The following is a 25,829-nucleotide window of genomic DNA, read 5'->3' as shown; positions in this document are numbered from 1 at the left end:
CGTACATGTATGGTGATTGCTCCTCCAGTTGCGCTCTCTTGTTGTCTCTGACCCGCGTTGCACTGTCACCTGATGCTGTACGCAGTCAGGAAAGTGCAGCACAGCCCAAGGGAGTAAGACCAGAAAGGGGGAGTACAGACAGGTCTCACAGCGCCTCACTCCCGACTCCCCACACCTAGTGAGTGCTTCTATAATTGAAGTGCTCACTAGTATTTGCTTTATAAGACACACTGCCATTTACCTCTACTTTTGGGGGGAAAAGTGTGTCTTATAAAGCGAAAAATAGGTACATACATGTAGTACATACACAATAATGTGTGCTTACCTCTGTACTTTTACTAAATTATAAATATGGAAATGGTTAAACTTCTTGTTTTCACACAACATATAAATAAATGAATGCTTTCTTAGCTGTACGTTTAATCACATTATATTTGTTTCTTTTGTATTATACCTTCATATTTTCTTTTATTCCCGACCATATAGCAAAAATGAAAAAAACACAAAAAAAAAACACAAAACCATCTATCAGGGATGCTCAGCCCTCCAGCTGTTGTAAAACTACAACTCCCACAATGCCCTGCTGTAGGCTGATAGCTGTAGGCTGTTCAGGCATGCTGGGAGTTTTGCAACAGCTGGAGGGCCGCAGGTTGAGCATGCTTGGTCTAGATCTATCAATGAGATTTTCTCTCATTCATTTTTCAAACAGCATCAAGCAATAAAATGTTTATTTGAGCAATCATGCCCCCATGATCTTACAATCAACAAAGTAGTCCTTGGTGTTTCATTTGATATTATAAACTTATCTTTTTCTGTTTTAATTAGAGTAGTTCCAAAAATTCGATCAATCATTTTTTTACTGTTAGACATATAACATCCCCTGTGTGGGTTTTTATGTTTCCATCTTAAATAAGTTTATTGCTACTGGGAATTTTATTTACCAGGCCTGTAGTTATACTGACAATATTGGATGTGATATTTTTTTTAAGTCGCACACATAATTTGTGCAAGAATACGATAAAAGACTGGCTAATGATATTGTTTAGAAAGTGTCAATTTACATATTATAGATATTCTTTCAATTGTAGAAAACTGTTGTAACAAAAGCTAATATATATATTGTGGGTTTTCGCTCTGGTAGATGGGATTAGCGGACGCAGTATAGAGGCAACAGCAAGTTCTTTGGATCAAACAGTTCAGTGTTTTATTCACACTTTAGGCAAGTGACAAAACAAGCAGTCATAATCCAGCAAAAAAATCACCTTGCAGTGTTTGTGGTAATTCACACCATGCAGCCATTTTGCCTCAAAGAGTCCTTGAGCATAGCAGCACCAACCTGTTTTCACGCCAAACAGGTAGCAAGCCTTCATCCAGACATAAGGCTCCCAGATCCCAACACAGAGACATGGCTTTTGAGCCCAGCTGCCTATTTAAGGACAGCCAGGTGCTGCCAAAACCCGGATCGACACTTAAAATCCGGTCCGGTATTTGACCTCGCCTGGCTGTAAATCAGCCCAGCAGCACATGCTAGGAGGAAAATACCTGTTTTCCCAGACCAAACCTCTCACTGTGTCACATACCCCCCCCCCCCCCCTTTGTTCAACCCTGAGGAGTTGAGCACACACCAGACAGAGTACCTGGGATAGGGTATCCGCGTTTCACTGTAACCTGCCTGCCCTGTGTTCCACCGAAAACGTAAAGTTTTGTAGGGAGAGAAACCATCGGATGACCCGGGCATTTCTGTCCTTGGCCTGGCTCATCCACTTGAGAGGGGAGTGGTCAGTTACCAGGTGGGATTTTCTCCCCAATAAATAATAGTGAAGAGATTCTAGTAACCACTTGATAGGCAGGCACTGTCTCTCCACTATACTATACCGGGTCTCGGCTGGGGTGAGCTTACGACTGAGGAAGACAACGGGATGCTCCTCCCTGTTGACTTCCTTAGACAGTACAGCACCGAGGCCTACTTCGGAGGCATCGGTCTGTACTATAAACTCCCTTTTGAAGTCAGGCGTCATCATAACCGGGGACCTGCACAGGGCCGAATTCAAAGCGGAGAAAGCCTCTTCCGATCATCCCAGCGAAACATCGTTGACTTGTGTCCCTTCAAGAGTCCTGTCAAGGGCGCGGCTAGAGTAGCAAAGTGCGGAATAAACCTCATGTAATAGCCCACCATTTCCAGGAATGACTTTATTTGCCTAGTGGTGACAGTTCGGGGCCAATTCCGTATCGCCTCTATTTTGTTCACTTGGGGTTTGATGACCCTGCACCCAATGAAATACCCCAGGTACTTAATTTCTTCTAACCCTATCACACATAATTTTGGGTTAGCAGTTAGGCCAGCTTTCCGAAGGGAGTCCACTACAGCCTGCACTTTGGGTAGGTGACTTTCCAGTCGGTACTGTAAATGACAATATCGTCCAGGTAAGCCGAAGCGTACCGACGATGTGGACGAAGCATAATGTCCATTAGTTGCAGAAAAGTGGCAGGGGCGCTTTGCAAACCAAAGGGTAAGACCTTATATTGATACAGCCCCTCAGACGTGATGAAGACAGTTTTCTCTTTGGCAGCCTCCATTAAGGGCACCTGCGAGTACCCTTTCGTGAGGTCCAAAACAGAAAAATACCGGTCTTGTCCTAACCTCTTGATGAGCTCATCCACCCAGGGCATGGAATACTCATCGAATTTGGAAACCTCGTTAAGTTTTCTAAAGTCCTTATAAAACTGCAACGTCCCGTCCGGCTTTGGTATCAATACTATAGGACTGGCCCACTCACTTTTTGACTCCTCAATGATGTCTAGCTGCAACATTAGCTGCACCTCCTCCTATATGGCTTGTCGCCGAGCCTCGGGTACCCGGTATGGTTTTAATCTGACTTTTGCCTGAGGCTCAGTGACAATGTCATGCTGGAATATTGAAGTGCGTTCAGGGAGGTCTGAGAACACATCCGTGTTCCGACTAACAAACTCCCTGGCCTCCTGAGTCTGTTTAGAGTAGAGGCTGTCAGCAATTTTTACTGTAGCAGCCGCCTCTCTTGCATCAGACAAAGGGGCTGGTACCTCTTCTCCTAGAAAACCCGGCCGCAGACTGTCTTCTGTACAGGTTTCCCTATCTTTCCACAGAGTAAATTCACATGGTAAACCTGCTCTGGCTTTCGCCGCCCTGGCTGGTGTACCTTGTAGTTTACATCTCCAATTTTCTCTAGTACCTCGTAGGGCCCCTGCCTCCTAGCCAGGAACTTACTGTCCACTGTCTGCACCAGAACCAAAACCCGATCACCCAGGTTAAAGATCCGGACCTGAGCCTGCCGATTATAGACCCGACTCTGTGCTCGCTGACCTGCCTCCATATGCTCCCTAACAAGAGGCAACACTGTCTCTATCCGATCTTGCATCTGGGTAACGTACTCAATGACACTTTTATGTGGAGTGGGTTGATGTTCCCACACCTCTTTGGCCACATCCAAGAGACCGCGAGGGTGACTGCCATATATCAGTTCGAAGGGCGAGAACCCAGTAGAGGCCTGGGGTACCTCTCGCATTGCTAACATGAAATAGGACAGAAGGAGGTCCCAGTCCATCCCATCTTTAGACACTACCTTTTTCAACATATTTTTTAATGTTTGGTTAAATTGTTCTACCAGACCGTCCGTTTGCGGATGGTAAACGGATCTCCGTAGTTGTTTTATGTACAGCAACTTATAGAGTTCCCTCATCAACTTGGACATAAAAGGGGTCCATTGGTCGGTCAGAACCTCTTTAGGTAGTCCTACTCGGGAAAACATCTCCATTAACTCCTTAGCTATGAGTTTGGCCGAGGTATGTTGCAGTGGCACCGCCTCCGGGTACCGAGTGGCGTAGTCTAGAATGACTAAGATGTGTTGATGCACTCTGGCGGACTTCGGTACTGGGCCTATGAGGTCCATAGCTATTCGGTCAAACAGTACTTTGATAATCGGGAGAGTTACAGTACTAGTAGGGGACTACGGAAATGTGACTGGGGGCTAGTTATCTGGCAGGTCGGGCAAGACTTACAAAACTCTTCCACTTCTTTGAATATGCTGGGCCAGTAAAACCGCTGTAAAATACGATCCTGAGTTTTCTGCAGCCCAGATGACCCCCGAGAACGTGTTGGTGGGCTAGATCTAACACAAGCTTGCGATAAGCCTTGGGGACCACCAACTGTTCAATAGGCTCACCCCATAGTTGGTTTACCCGATACAACATATCCTCGGATACATTGAGGTCTGACAATTCAGGACCCGGCGGCAAGTCCTCCACGTCTCCCACCATCAAACTTAGCGGGGTTGTCTCTCCCTCTTCCACTGAAGTGGCTGGCCCTTCAGTCTCAGGTTCCCAGGGTTCTGGTCTCGCCCCTGAGTCGGGACACTCTGCTAGGGTTTACCCCTGTCTCATGGATATCAATAAATTAGAATAAAATGAGTAACCACACCGGGGGCGCCAATCTATCTACCTGAAATATTATCAATATTATTATCAGTATTCAGGCAATAGATCTGTCTGTATGGACTGCTCAATTTAGTAAACGTACTGCAGTGGTGAGCTATATAAATCAATGTTTAGATGTATAAACCTATTGCATTTATTATATCTGTGGAAAATGTATAAGCAATATATACCATAACACATACAGAAATTAATGGGGTCCAACTCAGATTTTCCGGATATTGGTGGCCCACGTTAGACACCGCAATTGATAAAAATAGGAACACCACTCACTTCACCAGGGAGGAGTCTTTACGGGATAAAGCTCAAGACACCTACAAAAACTTTCTTTTTCTAAGAAACAGCAGTCCCTCGTTTGGTACTTCTTGTTAGTTCCTTTATTCAGAAGACAGGTGTGGCTCAACGCGTTTCGGGGTCACTTAGGATCCCCTTTATCAGGAGCAATCAAAAGACATATACAACAAACAGAGACATGTATACACACTCCCAGGTATGGAAATAGTTAAATGGAATCAACACCGTAGAAGAGGAGAGAATATTTAAAAGAAGAAAAACTGCTACAAGAGGACATAGTTTTAAATTAGAGGGGCAAAGGTTTAAAACTAATATCAGGAAGTATTACTTTACTGAGAGAGTAGTGTATGCATGGAATAGCCTTCCTGCAGAAGTGGTAGCTGCAAATACAGGGAAGGAGTTTAAGCATGCATGGGATAGGCATAAGGCCATCCTTGAAATAAGATAAGGCCAGGGGTTATTCATAGTGTTCAGTATATTGGGCAGACTAGATGGGCCAAATGGTTCTTATCTGCCGACACATTCTATGTTTCTATAAAATCCAAAAAGGGTGGCATCAAATACGCCAATGATGTTTCTTCCAAAGATTCTACATACGATCCAGGCGAGGGAGGACATTTTTCTGCCTAACGTGGGCCACCAATATCCGGAAAATGGACCCCATTAATTCCTCTATGTGTTATGGTATATATAGTTGCAAGAAAAAGTATGTGAACCCTTTTGGAATGATATGTATTTCTGCACAAATTGGTAATAAAAGTGATCTGATCTTCATCTAAGTCACAACAATAGACAATCACAGTCTGCTTAAACTAATAACACTCAAAGAATTGAATGTTACCATGTTTTTATTGAACACACAATGTAAACATTCACAGTGCAGGTGGAAAAAGTATGTGAACCCTTGGACTTAATAACTGGTTGAACCTCCTTTGGCAGCAATAACTTCAACCAAACGTTTCCTGTAGTTGCAGATCAGACGTGCACAACGGTCAGGAGTAATTCTTGACCATTCCTCTTTACAGAACGGTTTCAGGAAAGGCACTTTAAATGATGACTCCTATTTAACATGATTTTGAATGTGATTGCTTAATTCTGAACACAGCTACATCCCCAGTTATAAGAGCACGTATGCAACCACATTATTTTAGTTTTTTTTTTGTTTTCTTCCCTCCAACTAAAAGGTTTCAGTTTGTTTGTCAATTGAGTGGTACAATTTGTAGGTCACATTAAAGGTGGAAAAAGTTCTGAAATGATTTATCTTTGTCTCATTTTGGGGTGTGTAGACTTTTTATATCCACTGTATATCATCCTACCGTTCATTTTAACTACAGTAGGTGTTTGTGATATTGTGCTTTTAGCACGACAGCGTCGCGCTGATACTCGGCGACATGGTGCCGAGATCTCGCACTCACTGGAATAGTGACAGCACATCCCAGCAAGCGCGTCATAGAAGCGACGGGAGATCCGACTTGGATTCCCGCCAATTCTACACGTGTGCGGCGTTTGTTATGAATCCTGAGGGGGAAGTCCCCGCCGGATTTTAAATAAAAATCCGGCCTGGGTCCCGCCCTCAGGAGCATACCGGGCCCTTAGGTCTGTTATGGGTTGTAAGGAGAGCCCCCCCTACGCCGAAAAAAACGGCGTAGGGGGTCCCCCTACAATCCATACCAGACCCGTATCCAAAGCACGCTACCCGGCCAGCCAGGAAGGGAGTGGGGACGAGCGAGCGCCCCCCCCCCCCTCCTGAGCCGTACCAGGCTGCATGCCCTCAACATGGGGGGTTGGGTGCTCTGGGGCAGGGGGCGCACTGCGGCCCCCCCACCTCAGAGCACCCTGTCCCCATGTTGATGAGGACAGGGCCCCTTCCCGACAACCCTGGCCGTTGGTTGTCGGGGTATGCGGGCGGGAGGCTTATCGGAATCTGGGAGCCCCCTTTAATAAGGGGGCCCCCAGATACCGGCCCCCCACCCTAAGTGAATGAGTATGGGGTACATCGTACCCCTACCCATTCACCTGCAAGAAAAGTGGTAAAAACACAAATAAACCACACAGTGTATTAAAATATTTTATTTTTCTGCTCCGGAGGCCGCCCCCTGTCTTCTTTATTAGCTCTTTTACCAGGGGGGGCTCTTCTTCTTCCGATATCCCGACGGGTCTTCTCCGCTATCCGGGGGGTCTTCTCAACTCTCCGGGGTTCTCCTTCTGTCTTCTCCGCTATCCGGGGGGTCTTCTCAACTCTCCGGGGTTCTCCTTCTGTCTTCTCCGCTATCCGGGGGGTCTTCTCAACTCTCCGGGGTTCTCCTTCTGTCTTCGCCGCTCTCCGTTGTTGACTCGGCGCACCCCGGTTCTTCGTCTCGCGAGACTCGGCGCACCCCGATTCTTCGTCTCGCGAGACGTCTCGCGAGACGAAGAACCGGGGTGCGCCGAGTCAACAACAGAGAGAGGCGAAAACAGAAGGAGAACCCCGGAGAGTTGAGAAGACCCCCCCGGATAGCGGAGAAGACAGAAGGAGAACCCCGGAGAGTTGAGAAGACCCCCCGGATAGCGGAGAAGACAGAAGGAGAACCCCGGAGAGTTGAGAAGACCCCCCGGATAGCGGAGAAGACCCGTCGGGATAGCGGAAGAAGAAGAGCCCCCCCTGGTAAAAGAGCTAATAAAGAAGACAGGGGGCGGCCTCCGGAGCAGAAAAATAAAATATTTTAATACACTGTGTGGTTTATTTGTGTTTTTACCACTTTTCTTGCAGGTGAATGGGTAGGGGTACGATGTACCCCATACTCATTCACTTAGGGTGGGGGGCCGGTATCTGGGGGCCCCCTTATTAAAGGGGGCTCCCAGATTCCGATAAGCCTCCCGCCCGCATACCCCGACAACCAACGGCCAGGGTTGTCGGGAAGGGGCCCTGTCCTCATCAACATGGGGACAGGGTGCTCTGAGGTGGGGGGGCCGCAGTGCGCCCCCTGCCCCAGAGCACCCAACCCCCCCATGTTGAGGGCATGCAGCCTGGTACGGCTCAGGAGGGGGGGGGGGGGGGGGCGCTCGCTCGTCCCCACTCCTTTCCTGGCTGGCCGGGTAGCGTGCTTTGGATACGGGTCTGGTATGGATTGTAGGGGGACCCCCTACGCCGTTTTTTTCGGCGTAGGGGGGGCTCTCCTTACAACCCATAACAGACCTAAGGGCCCGGTATGCTCCTGAGGGCGGGACCCAGGCCGGATTTTTATTTAAAATCCGGCGGGGACTTCCCCCTCAGGATTCATAACAAACGCCGCACACGTGTAGAATTGGCGGGAATCCAAGTCGGATCTCCTGTCGCTTCTATGACGGCTCTGTCTCCATCGCGGCAAGCCAGCTCGGCGCTGGCTCCCGCGATGGGGCTCGTATGTGCTCAATCTCGCCGAGAAAGAGAGCGAGATTGACACAAAATCGGGTTCACCTACTGTAGTATCCTAAAGTTTTTTTTTTAAATATCCACCTTTTGGCGCCCTGCCTGTTACTCTCTGACCCCCCTGAATTTTTTTTCAGGGAAGGCTTAAATTAACCTTCTACCTTTTTTCTTTATTCATTTACCCCTGTATCACCTGTGACAGTAGCCATAGTTAGTGTCCATGGGCTCAACCCAATTGGGACAGTAATCCCTTACATGGCCAGGCTCCTGACACCGCCAGCAGACTATCGGAGCCAGGTATGCCGTGGGTACATCCCTGGACTGTTTTAACTGCTCAAATCTCCGGTACTGGGGTGGAGATTTCCGGAGTTTGCCTACCCCCCTCCCGACAGAACCCTCCTTTAGATTGCTGGTAGCTTCCTAGCGTTCCACCAGGTCCACCATCTCAAGCGCATTGCCAGGAGACACCTGACCGATCCAGTGCTGGAGAAGGTATGACAAAGCCCTCCAGAACATATCGGCTAACAGACGATCCAGCATAGCAGTGGGACTCAGCACCTCTGGCTGTAGACATTTTTGCAAGAGGTGAAGTAAGTTATAATACTGAGGTCTTGTAGGCTCAGCCGGGTTGAACCCCCACTGATGTACCCTCTGGGCCCGGACCAACACATTCACCCCCAGTCTTGCCAGAATCTCACCCTTGACTTTCTGGTAGTCGGCCGTTTGATCATCCGGCAGGTCGAAATGCACCCGCTGGGAATCGGATGACAGGAAGGGAGCGACGACCTCAGCCCACTGGTCACGGGGTAGCTTTTCCCTGATGACCACTTTATCATACATTGCCAGGTAGGTTTCGATGTCGTCTGCAAGGTCATCTTAGAAATCGCGGCACGGACTGCTTTCCGGGCATCGTGGATGATTGGGGTTGCTCCTGCTGTCTGCAAAGCCATCACGTGTTGCAGCAGCAACTGGTTAGTCTCCTGCTGCTGCTTATTAGCAGCAGGAGACTAACCAGTTGCTGCAGGTTTGTCTCTCGCTGCTGCAGATTAGCATTTATGATAGCCTTCACAACAGCCTCCATTTTGTCGTGGGGCACTGGTTGTAATATAGCTGGTTTAATGTATGACACAACCGTGCCTGAAAAATGCAGAAACAAAAAAAACGCCAGCCTCACTGCTCTTGCCCGCATTCTCCACCAATTGTGGGGTTTCGCTCTGGTAGACGGCATTAGTGGACGCAGTATAGAGGCAACAACAAGTTCTTTGGATCAAACAGTTCAGTGTTTTATGTTCTGCCTCAAAAAGTCCTTGTGTATAGCAGCACCAACCTGTTTTCACGCCAAATATGTAGCAAGCCTTCATCCAGACAAAAGGCTCCCAGATCCCAACACAGAGACATGGCTTCTGAGCCCAGCTGCCTATTTAAGGACAGCCAGGTGCTGCCAAAACCTGGACCGGCACTTAATGTTCGGTATTTGACCTCACCTGGCTGTAAATCAGCCCAGCAGCACATGCTAAGAGGAAAATACCTGTTTTCCCAGACCAAACCTCTCACTGTGTCCTAATATACAGTATGTACACTGCTCAAAAAAATGAAGGGAACACAAAAATAACACATCCTAGATCTGAATTAATTAAATATTCTTCTGAAATACTTTGTTCTTTACATAGTTGAATGTGCTGACAACAAAATCACACAAAAATAAAAAAATGGAAATCAAATTTTTCAACCCATGGAGGTCTGGATTTGGAGTCACACTCAAAATTAAAGTGGAAAAACACACTACAGGCTTATCCAACTTTGATGTAATGTCCTTAAAACAAGTCAAAATGAGGCTCAGTAGTGTGTGTGGCCTCCACGTGCCTGTATGACCTCCCTACAATGCCTGTGCATGCTCCTGATGAGGTGGCGGACGGTCTCCTGAGGGATCTCCTCCTAGAGCTGGACTAAAGCATCTGCCAACTCCTGGACAGTTTGTGGTGCAACGTGACGTTGGTGGATAGAGCGAGACATGATGTCCCAGATGTGCTCAATTGGATTCAGGTCTGGGGAACGGGCGGGCCAGTCCATAGCATCAATGCCTTCGTCTTGCAGGAACTGCTGACACACTTCAGCCACATGAGGTCTAGCATTGTCTTACATTAGGAGGAACCCAGGGCCAACCGCACCAGCATATGGTCTCACAAGGGGTCTGAGGATCTCATCTCGGTACCTAATGGCAGTCAGGCTACCTCTGGCGAGCACATGGAGGGCTGTGCGGCCCTCCAAAGAAATGCCACCCCACACCATTACTGACCCAATGGCAAACCGGTCATGCTGGAGGATGTTGCAGGCAGCAGAACGTTCTCCACGGCGTCTCCAGACTCTGTCACGTCCGTCACATGTGCTCAGTGTGAACCTGCTTTCATCTGTGAAGAGCACAGGGTGCAAGTGGCGAATTTGCCAATCTTGGTGTTCTCTGGCAAATGCCAAACGTCCTGCACGGTGTTGGGCTGTAAGCACAACCCCCACCTGTGGACGTCGGGCCCTCATATCACCCTCATGGAGTCTGTTTCTGACCGTTTGAGCAGACACATGCACATTTGTGGCCTGCTGGAGGTCATTTTGCAGGGCTCCGGCAGTGCTCCTCCTGTTCCGCCTTGCACAAAGGCGGAGGTAACGGTCCTGCTGCTGGGTTGTTGCCCTCCTACGGCCTCCTCCTCGTCTCCTGATGTACTGGCCTGTCTCATGGTAGTGTCTACATGCTCTGGACACTACACTGACAGACACAGCAAACCTTCTTGCCACAGCTCGCATTGATGTGCCATCCTGGATAAGCTGCACTACCTGAGCCACTTGTGTGGCTTGTAGACTCCGTCTCATGCTACCACTAGAGTGAAAGCACCGCCAGCATTCAAAAGTGACCAAAACATCAGCCAGAAAGCATAGGAACTGAGAAGTGGTCTGTGGTCACCTCCTGCAGAACCACTCCTTTATTGGGGGTGTCTTGCTAATTGCCTATAATTTCCACCTGTTGTCTATCCCATTTGCACAACAGCATGTGAAATTGATTGTCACTCAGTGTTGCTTCCTAAGTGGACAGTTTGATTTCACAGAAGTGTGATTGACTTGGAGTTACATTGTGTTGTTTAAGTGTTCCCTTTATTTTTTTGAGCAGTGTATTTATTTTTTTTATTTTTTATTTTTCTTTTTTTTTAAAGTCTTTCCATAATAGCCAATACTGGATAATGTGTTGCTCCACTAACTAGGAGTGAGATTGTAGTTGTTTTCTGGAATGAAATGATTCCTTTAATTCAAAATAAAATGTACAGAAGGAAATAATGCACGCTGGTACTTTCTGCTATTTGCCAGTACTACATATTTACATTGCAGCATCAAGTAACTGTTATTTCCATGATTCTAATCTTTCATTAATTGAGGTCAAAGACTTATGAAGTAATTAATACAATTTTAATTCCGTTTCCTTATCTATAGCCTCTATTCAGACAATAGAGGTGTTCAGGTGTTTAATTGTTTTTAGTGTATCCAAATATTTCTGATATAATACGTCTAGTGTTGAGTGCTGCTTTGCCAAATTTCACAAATAAATTTGCTAATGATAGGAACCTGCGATGAAAAATGAGGGCTTTCATGGCATAATCAGTAAAAAAAAAATAGCCATCTTATCCATTTGAGCACGAAGAGGCTCGAATCATGATTGAAAATATCATTCGAAATCTTGCATGGTGTGTGATGCATGGGATCTTCAGTCAAGATGGCCGTGGTGGCCTCTTCACGCTCAAATGTCTAAGATATTATTTTTTTATACCAATATTTCAGGGAAAATTGATCAGTTACCCAAGCTTCGCAGCAAATCAAATTTTCCCAGAAATTCGGATCGAAGTCCATTTTGGATACTTCGATTCGCTCAACCTTAAATATGGCACTGGATGTTTCCAAACAAAAACTCAGGCAGCCCTTGTAGATGTGTTAAAAGAACAAAAGATGCAATACTCCATGTTTTACTGCTGCTTCCTCATTGCTGACATCATCTTTATGGCTGCAGTAATGACATTACGTGCACACAGGTCACGGCTGCAGCCAGTCATTGTACACGGTACATCACTGCTGAGGCTAGTGATTGGCACATTACATCACCGCTGCAGACAGGAAAACAAACAGCAACGTGTAGGACTGGAGCTCAGTGCCAGAAGAAATGAGGGAGAAAAGAGAGGAGAGTATCGATTCTTTTGTTATTTTACCACATATACAGAGACATTTTTTAAATATTTTTTTTTACTTGGGCAATTTTAACAAAACATATGGAAAGCTAATTTTCTGTAGTAGATAATGAAGATTATATATATATTATCACATATACTCTACATAATGATATATGTGACACACACATATCTAATATAGCACACACTCTAAAACAATAAAAAGGATCATCATCACACAATGTCTAGAATCTTCCCAGCTTGAAAAATATAATTAAATTTTTTTCCTCAGACACTGGAAATATGTTTTCTATTTTTAATGACTGTCCAAGAATTTATGGATGGTTGGCATCCCTGGATAGACTGTAACATCCTAGTTTTTTTTCCTAATTTATATTCCTAAATATTTGTGTTTTTTATTGTTTGATCTGCATGGAAAAAGTTCCTCACATCTCCACAGCAGCTTGTGTGGACGATATGTATTTAATCAATCTGTTGAAACAGCAGACTAAACTCATACACACATCAATGCATATTCAATAAAACACAACTGTATTGTTTTTTCCACAACTAAACATATTAACTTATTATATGTGCAATCAGTGGAGAGTAAAGGGTTTCTGTCATCTGAAAAATGGTTATTAAGCTGGCTGACATTAGCGATGTGCTAATGTCAGCTGAACATAACTATATTAGAGAAGTACGCTCAGCGGCTGCTGGGTTCCTCACTGCGCCTGTGCCGAATACTGAACAGCGCGAGATTTACACTGCAGACACGGTCGGCAGAAGGAGAGCAGCGCTGCCCTGGCCCTGTCAATCAAGAGAAAAAGTGCATGAAGAGAGGTGGGCAAACGGAGCCTCTAGTAGCAGGTGCAATGCTCCCCCTGCTCCTAGAGGCTAATTAGCATATTATAAAAGTTCGTTTTTCTCAAAAAGGCTTTAGGCAGTGAGATGACACTAATATAGTTATGTTCAGCTGACATTAGCACATCGCTAATGTCAGCCAGCTTAATACCCATTTTTCAGGTGACAGAAACCCTTTAAGTTGCATTTTTGTGCTGTGATGTCTCTTAGCTATCATTACTACTACTTACGCTCAGGATAGCTATATTCAAGGGTTGTACTGTATATTTAGTAGCAATGATGGGCTTGGATCCTGTTCTGTGTGATCAAGAAAGTCTTTTACAAAGCTTGCTGATATCACACCATAGGTCAGATCCAGTTCTTGGCTTTAAATATAAAGACTGCATTAAAATCTGCATTGTTAATCTGGCCAAAAATTGATATCCTAAAATGAAATAAATCTCTTTTAGTGGTCATTAAGATACTGTCCTTCCACATTCAAAGCTATTGTATTTTGTACAGTCGTGGCCAAAAGTTTTGAGAATTACATAAATATTGGAAATTGGAAAAGTTGCTGCTTAAGTTTTTATAATAGCAATTTGCATATACTCCAGAATGTTATGAAGAGTGATCAGATGAATTGCATAGTCCTTCTTTGCCATGAAAATTAACTTAATCCCAAAAAAACCTTTCCACTGCATTTCATTGCTGTCATTAAAGGACCTGCTGAGATCATTTCAGTAATCGTCTTGTTAACTCAGGTGAGAATGTTGACGAGCACAAGGCTGGAGATCATTATGTCAGGCTGATTTGGTTAAAATGGAAGACTTGACATGTTAAAAGGAGGGTGATGCTTGAAATCATTGTTCTTCCATTGTTAACCATGGTGACCTGCAAAGAAACGCGTGCAGCCATCATTGCGTTGCATAAAAATGGCTTCACAGGCAAGGATATTGTGGCTACTAAGATTGTACCTCAATCAACAATTTATAGGATCATCAAGAACTTCAAGGAAAGAGGTTCAATTCTTGTTAAGAAGGCTTCAGGGCATCCAAGAAAGTCCAGCAAGCGCCAGGATCGTCTCCTAAAGAGGATTCAGCTGCGGGATCGTAGTGCCACCAGTGCAGAGCTTGCTCAGGAATGACAGCAGGCAGGTGTGAGCGCATCTGCATGCACAGTGAGGCGAAGACTTTTGGAAGATGGCCTGGTGTCAAGAAGGGAAGCAAAGAAGCCACTTCTCTCCAAAAAAAACATCAGGGTCAGATTGATCTTCTGCAGAAAGTTTGGTGAATGGACTGCTGAGGACTGGGGCAAAGTCATATTCTCCGATGAAGCCTCTTTCCGATTGTTTGGGGCATCTGGAAAAAGGCTTGTCCGGAGAAGAAAAGGTGAGCGCTACCATCAGTCCTGTGTCATGCCAACAGTAAAGCATCCTGAGACCATTCATGTGTGGGGTTGCTTCTCATCCAAGGGAGTGGGCTCACTCACAATTTTGCCCAAAAACACAGCCATGAATAAAAAATGGTACCAAAACACCCTCCAACAGCAACTTCTTCCAACAATCCAACAACAGTTTGGTGAAGAACAATGCATTTTCCAGCACGATGGAGCACCGTGCCATAAGGCAAAAGTGATAACTAAGTGGCTCGGGGGACCAAAACTTTGACATTTTGGGTCCATGGCCTGGAAACTCCCCAGATCTTAATCCCATTTGAGAACTTGTGGTCAATCCTCAAGAGGCAGGTGGACAAACAAAAACCCACTAATTCTGACAAACTCCAAGAAGTAATTATGAAAGAATGGGTTGCTATCAGTCAGGAATTGGCCCAGAAGTTGATTGAGAGCATGCCCAGTCGAATTGCAGAGGTCCTGAAAAAGAAGGGCCAACACTGCAAATACTGACTCTTTGCATAAATGTCATGTAATTGTCGATAAAAGCCTTTGAAACGTATGAAGTGCAAGGATCTAAAAGCAGTTTAGCAGCAAACTTTGTGAAAACTAATATTTTTGTCATTCTCAAAACTTTTGGCCACGACTGTACAATGCAGTGAAGAATGCAACAAAGCAAGCAACAATGTTCACATAGCACATATTTGAAGCATAACAGAATATGACCTCATTCACAAAACCGTATGTATTTTGCGGTCTGCAAAATGTGTGTCCCAAATATGGATGACATCCATGTGGCATCCGTTTTTCTTGTGGACCCATTAACTTCAGTTGGTCCTTGTTCGGCATTTTGCGGCCAAATATAGGAACATGGGGGCACATTTATTTATTAAGACTAGCGTTTTTACATAACTACGGCAGATCATGTGCTTTCGAGCTGTCTTACATTAGGCCATTTTCTGCACCTAAAAAAAAGTAGAAAATGATGAATGAGACGGGCCTGTCCCCTTCCCTGCCCATGCCCACTTTTTTAGACCTGGCATGACCGGGGAGAAGTCGCAGATTGTGGCGCAAATGACCGTTGCGCTAAAATCTGCCCTTGAAATATGCCTAATTTAGGTGTATTTCTGTTTAATAAATGACCTCCATGGTCTGTCTTTTGCTTTCCGCATTTTTATGTCTATTGTGCAAAATGATAGAACAGGTCCTGTGCTTGGTTGCAAAATGCATACCACAGGCCCATTGAAGTCAGTGGATCTGCAAAAAAAAACAGATGCAACATGGACTTCACATCTGGATTTTGCGGATCCATGTTTTACGGACCACAAAATACATCCATTCAGGTGCATGAGGCCTATATCTGCCATGTCCTTAACATTCTAACAACATTTACAAATCCCAGAGAAACCACACATTAATTTTTTTATTGTAGTTTATTATTATTTGTGATTATTATTATTTTTTGTTATAAATATTTTTTAGGATTTCCTGTTAAACAGTTTGGATAAAGAAACATACAAACCATTGCTGATCAATTTCTCGGCTCAGACGACAGCAGCTCAAACTCAAAGCATTATTATGTCTAGGCTTGACAAAAGAAGAAAAGGAGTCTTTGGTCCTCCCCTAGGAAAGAAAATGGTAACAATTGCAGTGTTCACTTTATACATTTCTTTACATATGACCTCAGGCACATTTTAGTGTGTAATACTATGTAACTTAATAGAGCGGTCTTTGTTACAGATTTTTGAACACAGAACTAAGCAGCCATTTGTCTCACGTCTCAAAAAGAACGTACAAACTAAAGGGCATCTGTCAGCAGAATTGTACCTATGAAACTGGCTGACCTGTTACATGTGTGCGTGACAGCTGAAGGTATCTGTGTTGGTCCCATGTTCATATGTGCCCGCATTGCTGAGAAAAATGAAATTGTAATATGTGCAAATGAAATTCTAGGAGCAATGGCGGCGTTGCCATTACACCTAGAGGCCCAGCTTTCTCTGCAACAGCCATGCCCTCTCCACTTTAATTGACAGGATCAGGCAGTGAAAACATCATAATGCCAGGCCTTGCCAATCAAATTCGAGGGGGCTCATGGGACCAACACAGATGCTTTCAACTGCCAAGCGCACATGCAACAGATCTGCCAGTTTCATAGGTACAAATCTGCTGACAGATTCCCTTTTGAGGTTGAGTTCACATCATTGCTATATATTTTCTGCTGTTAGGAGTATAACAATGGAAATAATGGTTCAGCACATAATGGAGATGAACGGAGCTGAACAGACTTGTTCACTACAATGGGATCTGTCTAGTTTCCGTTTGGGATCATGTTTTTTTACCAGACCAAGAAGCCCTTTATGCAGGAGTGTTTTCTCCAGTCTTTTTGAAGAAATCTCTGATAGAGGCTCCGAACCTCCGATACAGATGTGTTTACAAGCCCTAAGAGATATAAATAAATGAATCAGCTCAGAGGTTTGAACTAAACAATGAAACTGTTTGAAGAACTGGACATTTACTTAAATAAATATTGACATTCTGCTGCTTATAGTAAATATGTGAAGTGTATAGTGATGCAACATTCACATGATATTGTTTCTAGGTTGTTTTTGTGGATGATGTGAACATGCCTGCGAGAGAGGTTTATGGTGCTCAGCCACCTGTAGAATTACTCCGCCAGTGGTTAGATCATTGGAACTGGTATGATCTGAAAGACTGCTCTATGATCAAGTTAATTGATGTACAAATCATGTGTGCTATGGGACCAGCAGGTAATTTTATACTCATAACTTTACAATATATGTTGCATAAGCATTAGATCCAATACAAATATCCAAGACTCCATGCATTCTGTACATTTGACTATTATTTATCATTACATTGATTTTTTTTTTTTCTAATCAGAACAAATTTCAATGTAATAAATGTTGCATCATTCTAACACAATATAAAAAATATACAGTACAACCCCAATTCCAAAAACTTGGGACACTGTGTAAAACGTAAATAAAAACAAAATGCAATGATCTGCAAATCTTATAGACCAATATTTTATTCACAATAGATCATAGAACACATTTCAGATGTTGAAAGTGAGACATTTTACCATTTTATGAAAACAAAAACTCATTTATTAATGATGGCAACAGCACACCTCAAAAACCTTGGGACAGGGGCAACAAAAGGCTGTAAAAGTAAGTGTTACTAATAAAAAACAGCTGGAGGAGCAATTTGCAACTAAGGCTACTTTTACACTAGCGTTTCTATTTTCCGGTATTGAGATCCGGCAGAGGATCTCAATACCGGAGAAAAATGCTTCCATTTTGTCCCCATTAATTGTCAATAGGGACAAAATGTAACTGAACAGTACGGAATGCTTCAAAATGCATTCCATTCCATTTGGTTGTGTTCCCATACTGAGCAAATCTCATCAAGCTCCGGTTTTCTTTCCGTCATGGGATGCGGAGTAAAACGGATCCGTCATGACCCACAACGCAAGTCAATGGGGACGGATTTGTTTTCTCTGACACAATAGAAAACGGATCCGTTCACCATTGACTTTCAATGGTGTTTATGACTGATCCGTCCTTGCTATGTTAAAGATAATACAACCGGATCCGTTCATAACGGATGCAGCCTGTTTGTATTATCAGTAACAGAAGAGTTTTTGCTGATCCATGCCGAATCAGGCAAAAACCCAAAGTGTCAAAGTAGCCTTATGGGTATTAAATGAGCATGTTAGGTTCTCTCAGTAGCAAAGATGGGCAGAGGTCTACCAATCTGCCAAAAAACTGCATCTAAGTTGTGGAACAGTTTCAGAAAAAGTTCCTCAGCATAATACTTCATACAGTCATTTACTTTGAGCTCAGTTCACCGTGCAGTCCATAAATGCAAGTTAAGCATGGACAGCTTACACATCTGGAAAGGCACTATAAATGCAGAACAGTATATAGAGGTTTTAGAACAACATATGCTCCCATCCAGACAATTTGTCTTTCAGGAAAGGTCTTGCATATTTCAGCAGGACAATGCTAAACTACATAGTGCATCAATTACCAGAACATGGCTTCACAGAAGAAGAGTCCAGGTGCTGAACTGGCATATTTGTAGTCCAGACCTTTCACCAACATAAATTAGCGCATCATGAAACAATAAATTGGACAAAGAAGACCCAGGACTGTTGAGCAGCTAGAATCCTACATCAGACAAGAATAGGACAATATTCCTCTCCCAAAACTCCAGCAATTGGTGTCCTCACTTCCCTGACATTTGCAGACTGTTTTTAAAAGAAGAGAGAATGCTACACAAGGATAGACATAGCCTTGTCCCAACTTTTTTGAGATGTTGCTGCCATCAGGTTCTAAATTAGTTACTTTTTTTCATTAAATGGTAAAAAGTCTTTCTTTTAAAGGGGTTGTCCGGATTCAGAGCTGAACCCATACATACCTCTATTTTCCCCCAGGCAGCCCCTGTGACTTGAGTATTGGAGTAGTTCATGCTCCGATGGTCTCCTTTGCCCTGCACTAAATCGCGCAGGGCAAAGGCATTTTCAGGATTTCCGCTGATGAACCGGGCTCTCCATGGGGCTGCCAAAAATCCCGGTGACCTCACCGGCACTGATGGGCGGTCTTTAGGGCTGCCCTAGCCAGTAAAACGGCTAGGGACGCGCTAAAGCACGCCCATCTGAGCTAGGGACGTCACCGAAAACACACTGCTGGGCGGAAGCCTTCGCCCGGTAGTGTGTTATTGTAAACAAAAGAGCCCTTGCCCTGGGTGAAAATATGGGCATGTCCGGGTTCAGCTCTGAACGCAGACAACCCCTTTAACATCTGATATGTGGTCTATGATCTATTTTTAATACAATAGACTGAGATTGTTTTTATTTACATTATTTATCATATCTGTAAAAACCTGCAAAACCTATAGGCCAGAACTTACATTTAGAAATTCAGTTTTACTCGCGTCTCTTCAGCTGTGAAGATCTTTCGAGTCATCTATCCGATGACCGATATCAGGTGAAAGAAGGATTGGGCATTTCAATATTGGATAGATTTACTGATGTGTCTGCACCAAAAATCTGTCTAAGAAGTGGCACACATTGGCACATCTACAGTAGGGTCTAAAGTGTATGTCTTTTGGGCATGCTCAGTGCTGCCTACAATGCCAGGGCTTCTATGCTGTTCAACAAGTTGGTCTACACTTTGTTTTGAATAATATATACAGTGGATATAAAAAGTCTACACACCCCTGTTAAAATGTCAGGTTTCTGAGATGTAAAAAAATGAGACAAACATAAATAATTTCAGAACTTTTTCCACCTTTAATGTGACCTATAAACTGTACCACTCAATTGAAAAACAAACTAAAATCTTTTAGGTAGAGGGAAGAAAAAATATAAAAATAAAATAATATGGTTGCATAAGTGTGCACACCCTTAAACTAATACTTTGTTGAAGCACCTTTTGATTTTATTACAGCACTCAGTCTTTTGGGGTATGAGTCTATCAGCATGGCACATATTGACTTGGCAAGATTTGCCTACTGTTGTCTGCAAAAAGACTCCAAATCTGTCAGATTGCGAGGGCATCTCCTGTGGACAGCCCTCTTTAGATCATCCCACATATTTTTAATCGGATTCAGTTCTGGGCTCTTGCTGGGCCATTCCAAAACTTTAATCTTCTTTTGGTGAAGCCATTCCTTTGTTGATTATGATGTATGCTTCGGGTCGCTGTCATGCTGAAAGATGAAGTTCCTCTTCATGCTCAGCTTTCTAGCAGAAGCCTGAAGGTTTTGTGCCAATATTGACTAGTATTTGGAACTGTTTATAATTCCCTCTAGCTTAACTAAGGCCCCAATTCCAGCTGAAGAAAAACAGCCCCAAAGCATGATGATGCCACCAGCATGCTTCACTGTGGGTATGGTGTTCTTTTGGTGATGTGCAGTGTTGTTTTTGGGCCAAACATATCTTTTGTAGAGTTGAGTAAACCCGAACTTTAGGGTTTTCGGCACCCGGACCCGAACCTGACCATTTACGTAAAAGTTCGGGTTCGGGTTCGGTGTTCAGCGATTTTTATGGCGCTTTTTGAAAGGCTGCAAAGCAGCCAATCGACAAGCGTCATACTACTAGCCCCAAAAAGCCATCACAGCCATGCCTACTATTGGCATGGCTGTGAATGGCCAACTGCAGCATGTGACCCAGCCTCTATTTAAGCTGGAGTCACGTAGCGCCGCCCGTCACTCTGCTCGGATTAGTGTAGAGAGAGGCTGCAGCTGCTGTGAGGGAGAGATCAGGGAGAAATCTTATGAAGATTCAGAACTGCTTCTTTACTCAGCGATCTAGAGCAAATGTGTTTTGTGGGTGCAGTGCACAATTTTTTTAAGCCTGCCCTGAGCCAACTACTACTGAAAACAAACTTTTTTTTCTTCAGTTAGTCAATATCAATACACAATCGGCAGTCATTTTATGCAACGATAGTGCACCAGCACAGGCTATCTGCATGTCTGCAAGTCCAGAAATACAGCTTTTTATTTACTGGGGTAAAAAAAAATACATCTGTTTCATATAGTGCACATCTGGGATTAGACGTGCATAAGTGATTGTCACATTTAGGCCAGAAATACAGCTTTTTGTTTAGTGGGGTGAAAAATATACATCTGTTTCATATAGTGCACATCTGGGATTAGACGTGCATAAGTGAGTGTAACATTTAGGCCAGAAATACGGCTTTGGCTTACTTGGCTGGAAAAAGCCTCTGATATACTGCACATCTGGGATTACACGTGCATAAGTGAGTGTCACATTTAGGCCTGAAATACGGCTTTTTGCTTACTGGGGTTAAAAAAAAAAAACTCTGATATACAGCACAACTAGGATTAGACGTGCATAAGTGACTGTGACATTTAGGCCACAAATACTGCTGTCATATAGAGTTAAAATAAATAAATTTGTGCAATAACCTACATCAGGGTTTTTATTGGCGGTTAATTATTTTTAACAGACTTAACCACTTTTTACTTTGCTTGGTGAACTCTAACTATGAGGCAAACATCTAATAAGGGACGCGGTCATGGTCGTGGTGGTGTTGGTGGAGCCTCTGGTGCAGGGAGAGGACGTGGCCGTTCTGCCACAGCTACACGTCCTACTGAACCTACTAACTCAGGTCCCAGTAGCCGCCAGAATTTACAGCGATATTTGGTCGGGGCTACTGCCGTTCTAAGGATGGTAAGGCCTGAGCAAGTACAGGCGCTAGTCAATTGGGTGGCCGACAGTGGATCCAGCACGTTCACATTATCTCCCACCCAGTCTTCTGCAGAAAGCGCACAGGTGGTGCCTGAAACCCATGCCCATCAGTCTGTCACATCACCCCCGTGCATATCGGGGAACCTGTCTGAGCCTTAAGTCATGCAGCAGTCTCTTATGCTGTTTGAAGACTCTGCTGGCAGGGTTTCCCAAGGGCATCCACCTAGCCCTTCCCCAGGGGTGGAAGACATAGAATGCACTGACGCACAACCACTTATGTTTCCTGATGAGGACATGGGAATACCACCTCAGCACGTTTCTGATGATGACGAAACACAGGTGCCAACTGCTGCGTCTTTCTGCAGTGTGCAGACCGAAAAGGAAGTCAGGGAGGAAGACTGGGTGGAAGACGATGCAGGGGACGATGAGGTCCTAGACCCCACATGGAATGAAGGTCGTGCCACTGACTTTCAGAGTTCGGAGGAAGAGGCAGTGGTGAGACCGAGCCAACAGCGTAGCAAAAGCGGGAGCAGGGTGCAAAAGCAGAGCAGCCAGGGACCGAGCACACCAAAGGCAGCTTCAAGGAGTTCCCTGGCATGGCACTTCTTTACACAATGTGCTGACGACAAGACCCGAGTAGTTTGCACGCTGTGCCATCAGAGCCTGAAGCGAGGCATTAACGTTCTGAACCTTAGCACAACCTGCATGACCAGGCATCTACATGCGAGACACGGCTGCAGTGGAGTAAGCACCTTCAAAACCAAGAAAGGGCTCAGGCACCTCCTGCTCCCTCTTCTGCTGCAGCCTCGGCCTCTTCCTCCGCCTCTGGAGGAACGTTGGCACCTGCCGCCCAGCAAACAGAGGATGTGCCACCAGCAACACCACCTCCGTCACCAAGCATCTCCACCATGTCACACGGAAGCGTTCAGCTCTCCATCTCACAAACCTTGCAGAGAAAGCTTAAATTCCCACCTAGCCACCCTCGATCCCTGGCCCTGAATGCCAGCATTTCTAAACTGCTGGCCTTTGAAATGCTGTCATTCAGGCTGGTGGAGACGGACAGCTTCAAACAGCTCATGTCGCTTGCTGTCCCACAGTACGTCGTTCCCAGCCGCCACTACTTCTCCAGGAGAGCCGTGCTCTCCCTGCACAACCAAGTATCGGATAAAATCAAGTGTGTACTGCGCAATGCCATCTGTGGCAAGGTCTACCTAACCACAGATACGTGGACCAGTAAGCACGGCCAGGGACGCTATATCTCCCTAACTGCACACTGGATAAATGTAGTAGCGGGTGGGCCCCAGGCGGAGAGCTGTTTGGCGCACGTCCTTCCGCCGCCAAGGATCGCAGGGCATCTTTCTTTGCCTCCTGTTGTCTCCTTTTCCTACTCTGCTTCCTCCTCCTCTTCTACCACCTCCTCATCCGGTCAGCGACAGACCTTTACCACCAACTTCAGCACAGCCGGGGGTAAGCGTCAGCAGGCCGTTCTGAAACTGATGTGTTTGGGGGACAGGCCCCACACCGCACAGGAGTTTTGGCGGGGTATAGAACAACAGACCGACCGAGTGGTTGCTGCCACTGAGCCTCAAGCCCGGCCTGGTGGTGTGCGATAATGGGCAAAATCTCGTTGCAGCTCTGGGACTAGCCGGTTTGACGCACATCCCTTGCCTGGCGCATGTGCTGAATTTGGTGGTGCAGAAATTCATTCACAACTACCCCGACATGTCAGAGCTGCTGCATAAGGTGCGGGACGTCTGTGCGCGCTTCCGGAGTTCTCATCCTGCCGCCGCTCGGCTGTCTGCTCTACAGTGTAACTTCGGCCTTCCCGCTCACCGCCTCATATGCGACGTGCCCACCAGGTGGAACTCCACCTTGCACATGCTGGAGAGACTGTGCGAGCAGCAGCAGGCCATAGTAGAGTTTCAGCTGCAGCACGCACGGGTGAGTCGCACTGCGGAACAGCACTGCTTCACCACCAATGACTGGGCCTCCATGCGAGACCTGTGTGCACTGTTTTGAGTACTCCACCAACATGGACAGTGGCAATGACGCCGTTATCAATGTTACAATACCACTTCTATGTCTCCTTGAGAAAACACTTAGGGCGATGATGGAAGAGGATGTGGCCCAGGACGAGGAGGAGGAAAAGGGATCATCTCTAACACTTTCAGGCCAGTCTTTTAGAAGTGGCTCAGAAAGAGGATTTTTTTGCAACAGCAGAGGCCAGGTACAAATTTGGCCAGCCAGGGCCCACTACTGGAGGATGAGGATGAGGAGGATGGGCATGAAGCATGTTCACAGCAGGGTGGCATCCAACGCAGCTCGGGCCCATCACTGGTGCGTGGCTGGGGGGATACGGAGGACGCAGACGATACGCCTCCCACAGAGGACAGCTTGTCCTTACCTCTGGGCAGCCTGGCACACATGAGCGACTACATGCTGCAGTGCCTGCGCAACGACTGCAGAGTTGCCCACATTTTAACGTGTGCTGATTACTGGGTGGCCACCCTGCTGGATCCCCATAACAAAGACAATATGCCATCCTTAATTCCCTCACTGGAGCGTGATCGGAAGATGCGCGACTACAGGCGCATGCTGGTAGATGCGCTCCTGAGAGCATTCCCGACTGACTCCGGGGGACAAATGGAAGCACAAGGCAAAGGCAGGCGAGGAGGAAGAGGTCGCCAACGCAGCTGTGTCAGCGCCAGCACCTCAGAAGGCAGGGTTAACAACAACCGGCCCCAACTGCTGATATGGAGCGTGTTAGCAGGAGGCAGCATTTGAACAACATGGTGGAACAGTACCTGTGCACACGCCTACACGTACTGACTGATGGTTCTGCCCCATTCAACTTCTGGGTCTCCAAATTGTCCACATGGCCAGAGCTTGCCCTGTATGCCTTGGAGGTGCTGCCTGCCCTGCAGCCAGTGTACTCTCTGAACGTGTATTTAGCACGGCAGGAGGCGTCATTACAGACAGACTCAGCCGTCTGTCCACAGCCAACGTGGACAAGCTCACGTTCATTAAAATGAACCAGGCTTGGATCCCACAAGACTTGTCTGTACCTTGTGCAGAATAGACATTTATACCACCATCAAACATACATTCTTGTACTCAAGTCAAGTGCAATGATTCTTTGTTTTCTTTTTTTGTCCCAATATTTTGGGGGATACTTACCCCAATAAAAAAAAAAAAAATAAACATTGTTGGCTACCTCTTCCTCCTCCATTGCTGCCTCCACCTTCAACACCACATTCACCGCCTCCTCAACCTCCGACTCCATATCCACCTCCTTCTCTGAGTTGCAGGTTAATAATTTGTAATTTTTTGTTATTTTATTTCATTTTAAGTTATTTCCCTATCCACATTTGTTTGCAGAGCAGTTGCCATGCTCTTAAGTACATTTTACTGCCTTTTACATCCCTCTAGTCTTTTCAAGGACTATTTTAGAGCCATTTTAATGCAAAAAAGTGGCAATTTTAGTGCCCTAAATTGAATTTTTTTTAATTTTCAATTGTCGGGTGACATTTTACCATTTTTGGCGTATACAAACCCCTGCTGTGCCTGGGTGACATGGGCCTAAATCTCTCAAAATCCTCTGTTCTATTGCTGGGTGACATGAACCCCCTTTTGCCGTGAATGAACCCCTGCTGTGCCTGGGTGACATGGGCCTAAATCTCTCAAAATCCTCTGTTCTATTGCTGGGTGACATGAACCCCCTTTTGCCGTGAATGAACCCCTGCTGTGCCTGGGTGACAGGGGCCTAAATCTCTCAAAATCCTCTGTTCTATTGCTGGTTGACAAGAACCCCCTTTTGCCGTGAATGAACCCCTGCTGTGCCTGGGTGACAGGGGCCTAAATCTCTCAAAATCCTCTGTTCTATTGCTGGGTGACAAGAACCCCCTTTTGCCGTGAATGAACCCCTGCTGTGCCTGGGTGACATGGGCCTAAATCTCTCAAAATCCTCTGTTGTATTGCTGGGTGACATGAACCCCCTTTTGCCGTAAATGAT

At 45.4% G+C, this 25,829-nt stretch overlaps 1 protein-coding gene across 1 annotated transcript in view; it reads left to right on the top strand.

Moving 5' to 3' along the window:
* Positions 1 to 25,829, top strand: part of DNAH7 (dynein axonemal heavy chain 7) — a 574,291-nt gene that overhangs the window by 191,417 nt on the left and 357,045 nt on the right. The window contains exons 35-36 of the mRNA XM_040440176.1: positions 16,063 to 16,218; positions 17,180 to 17,348. Of these exons, the coding sequence (XP_040296110.1) occupies positions 16,063 to 16,218; positions 17,180 to 17,348 (325 nt within the window). The remainder of the gene's footprint in view (positions 1 to 16,062; positions 16,219 to 17,179; positions 17,349 to 25,829) is intronic.

Source organism: Bufo bufo, chromosome 7 (genome assembly GCF_905171765.1).
Source record: "Bufo bufo chromosome 7, aBufBuf1.1, whole genome shotgun sequence".
NCBI classification, from domain to species: domain Eukaryota; kingdom Metazoa; phylum Chordata; class Amphibia; order Anura; family Bufonidae; genus Bufo; species Bufo bufo.
The sequence above is the reverse complement of the archived record's forward strand: the minus strand, read 5'-3'. Positions and strand labels throughout refer to the sequence as shown.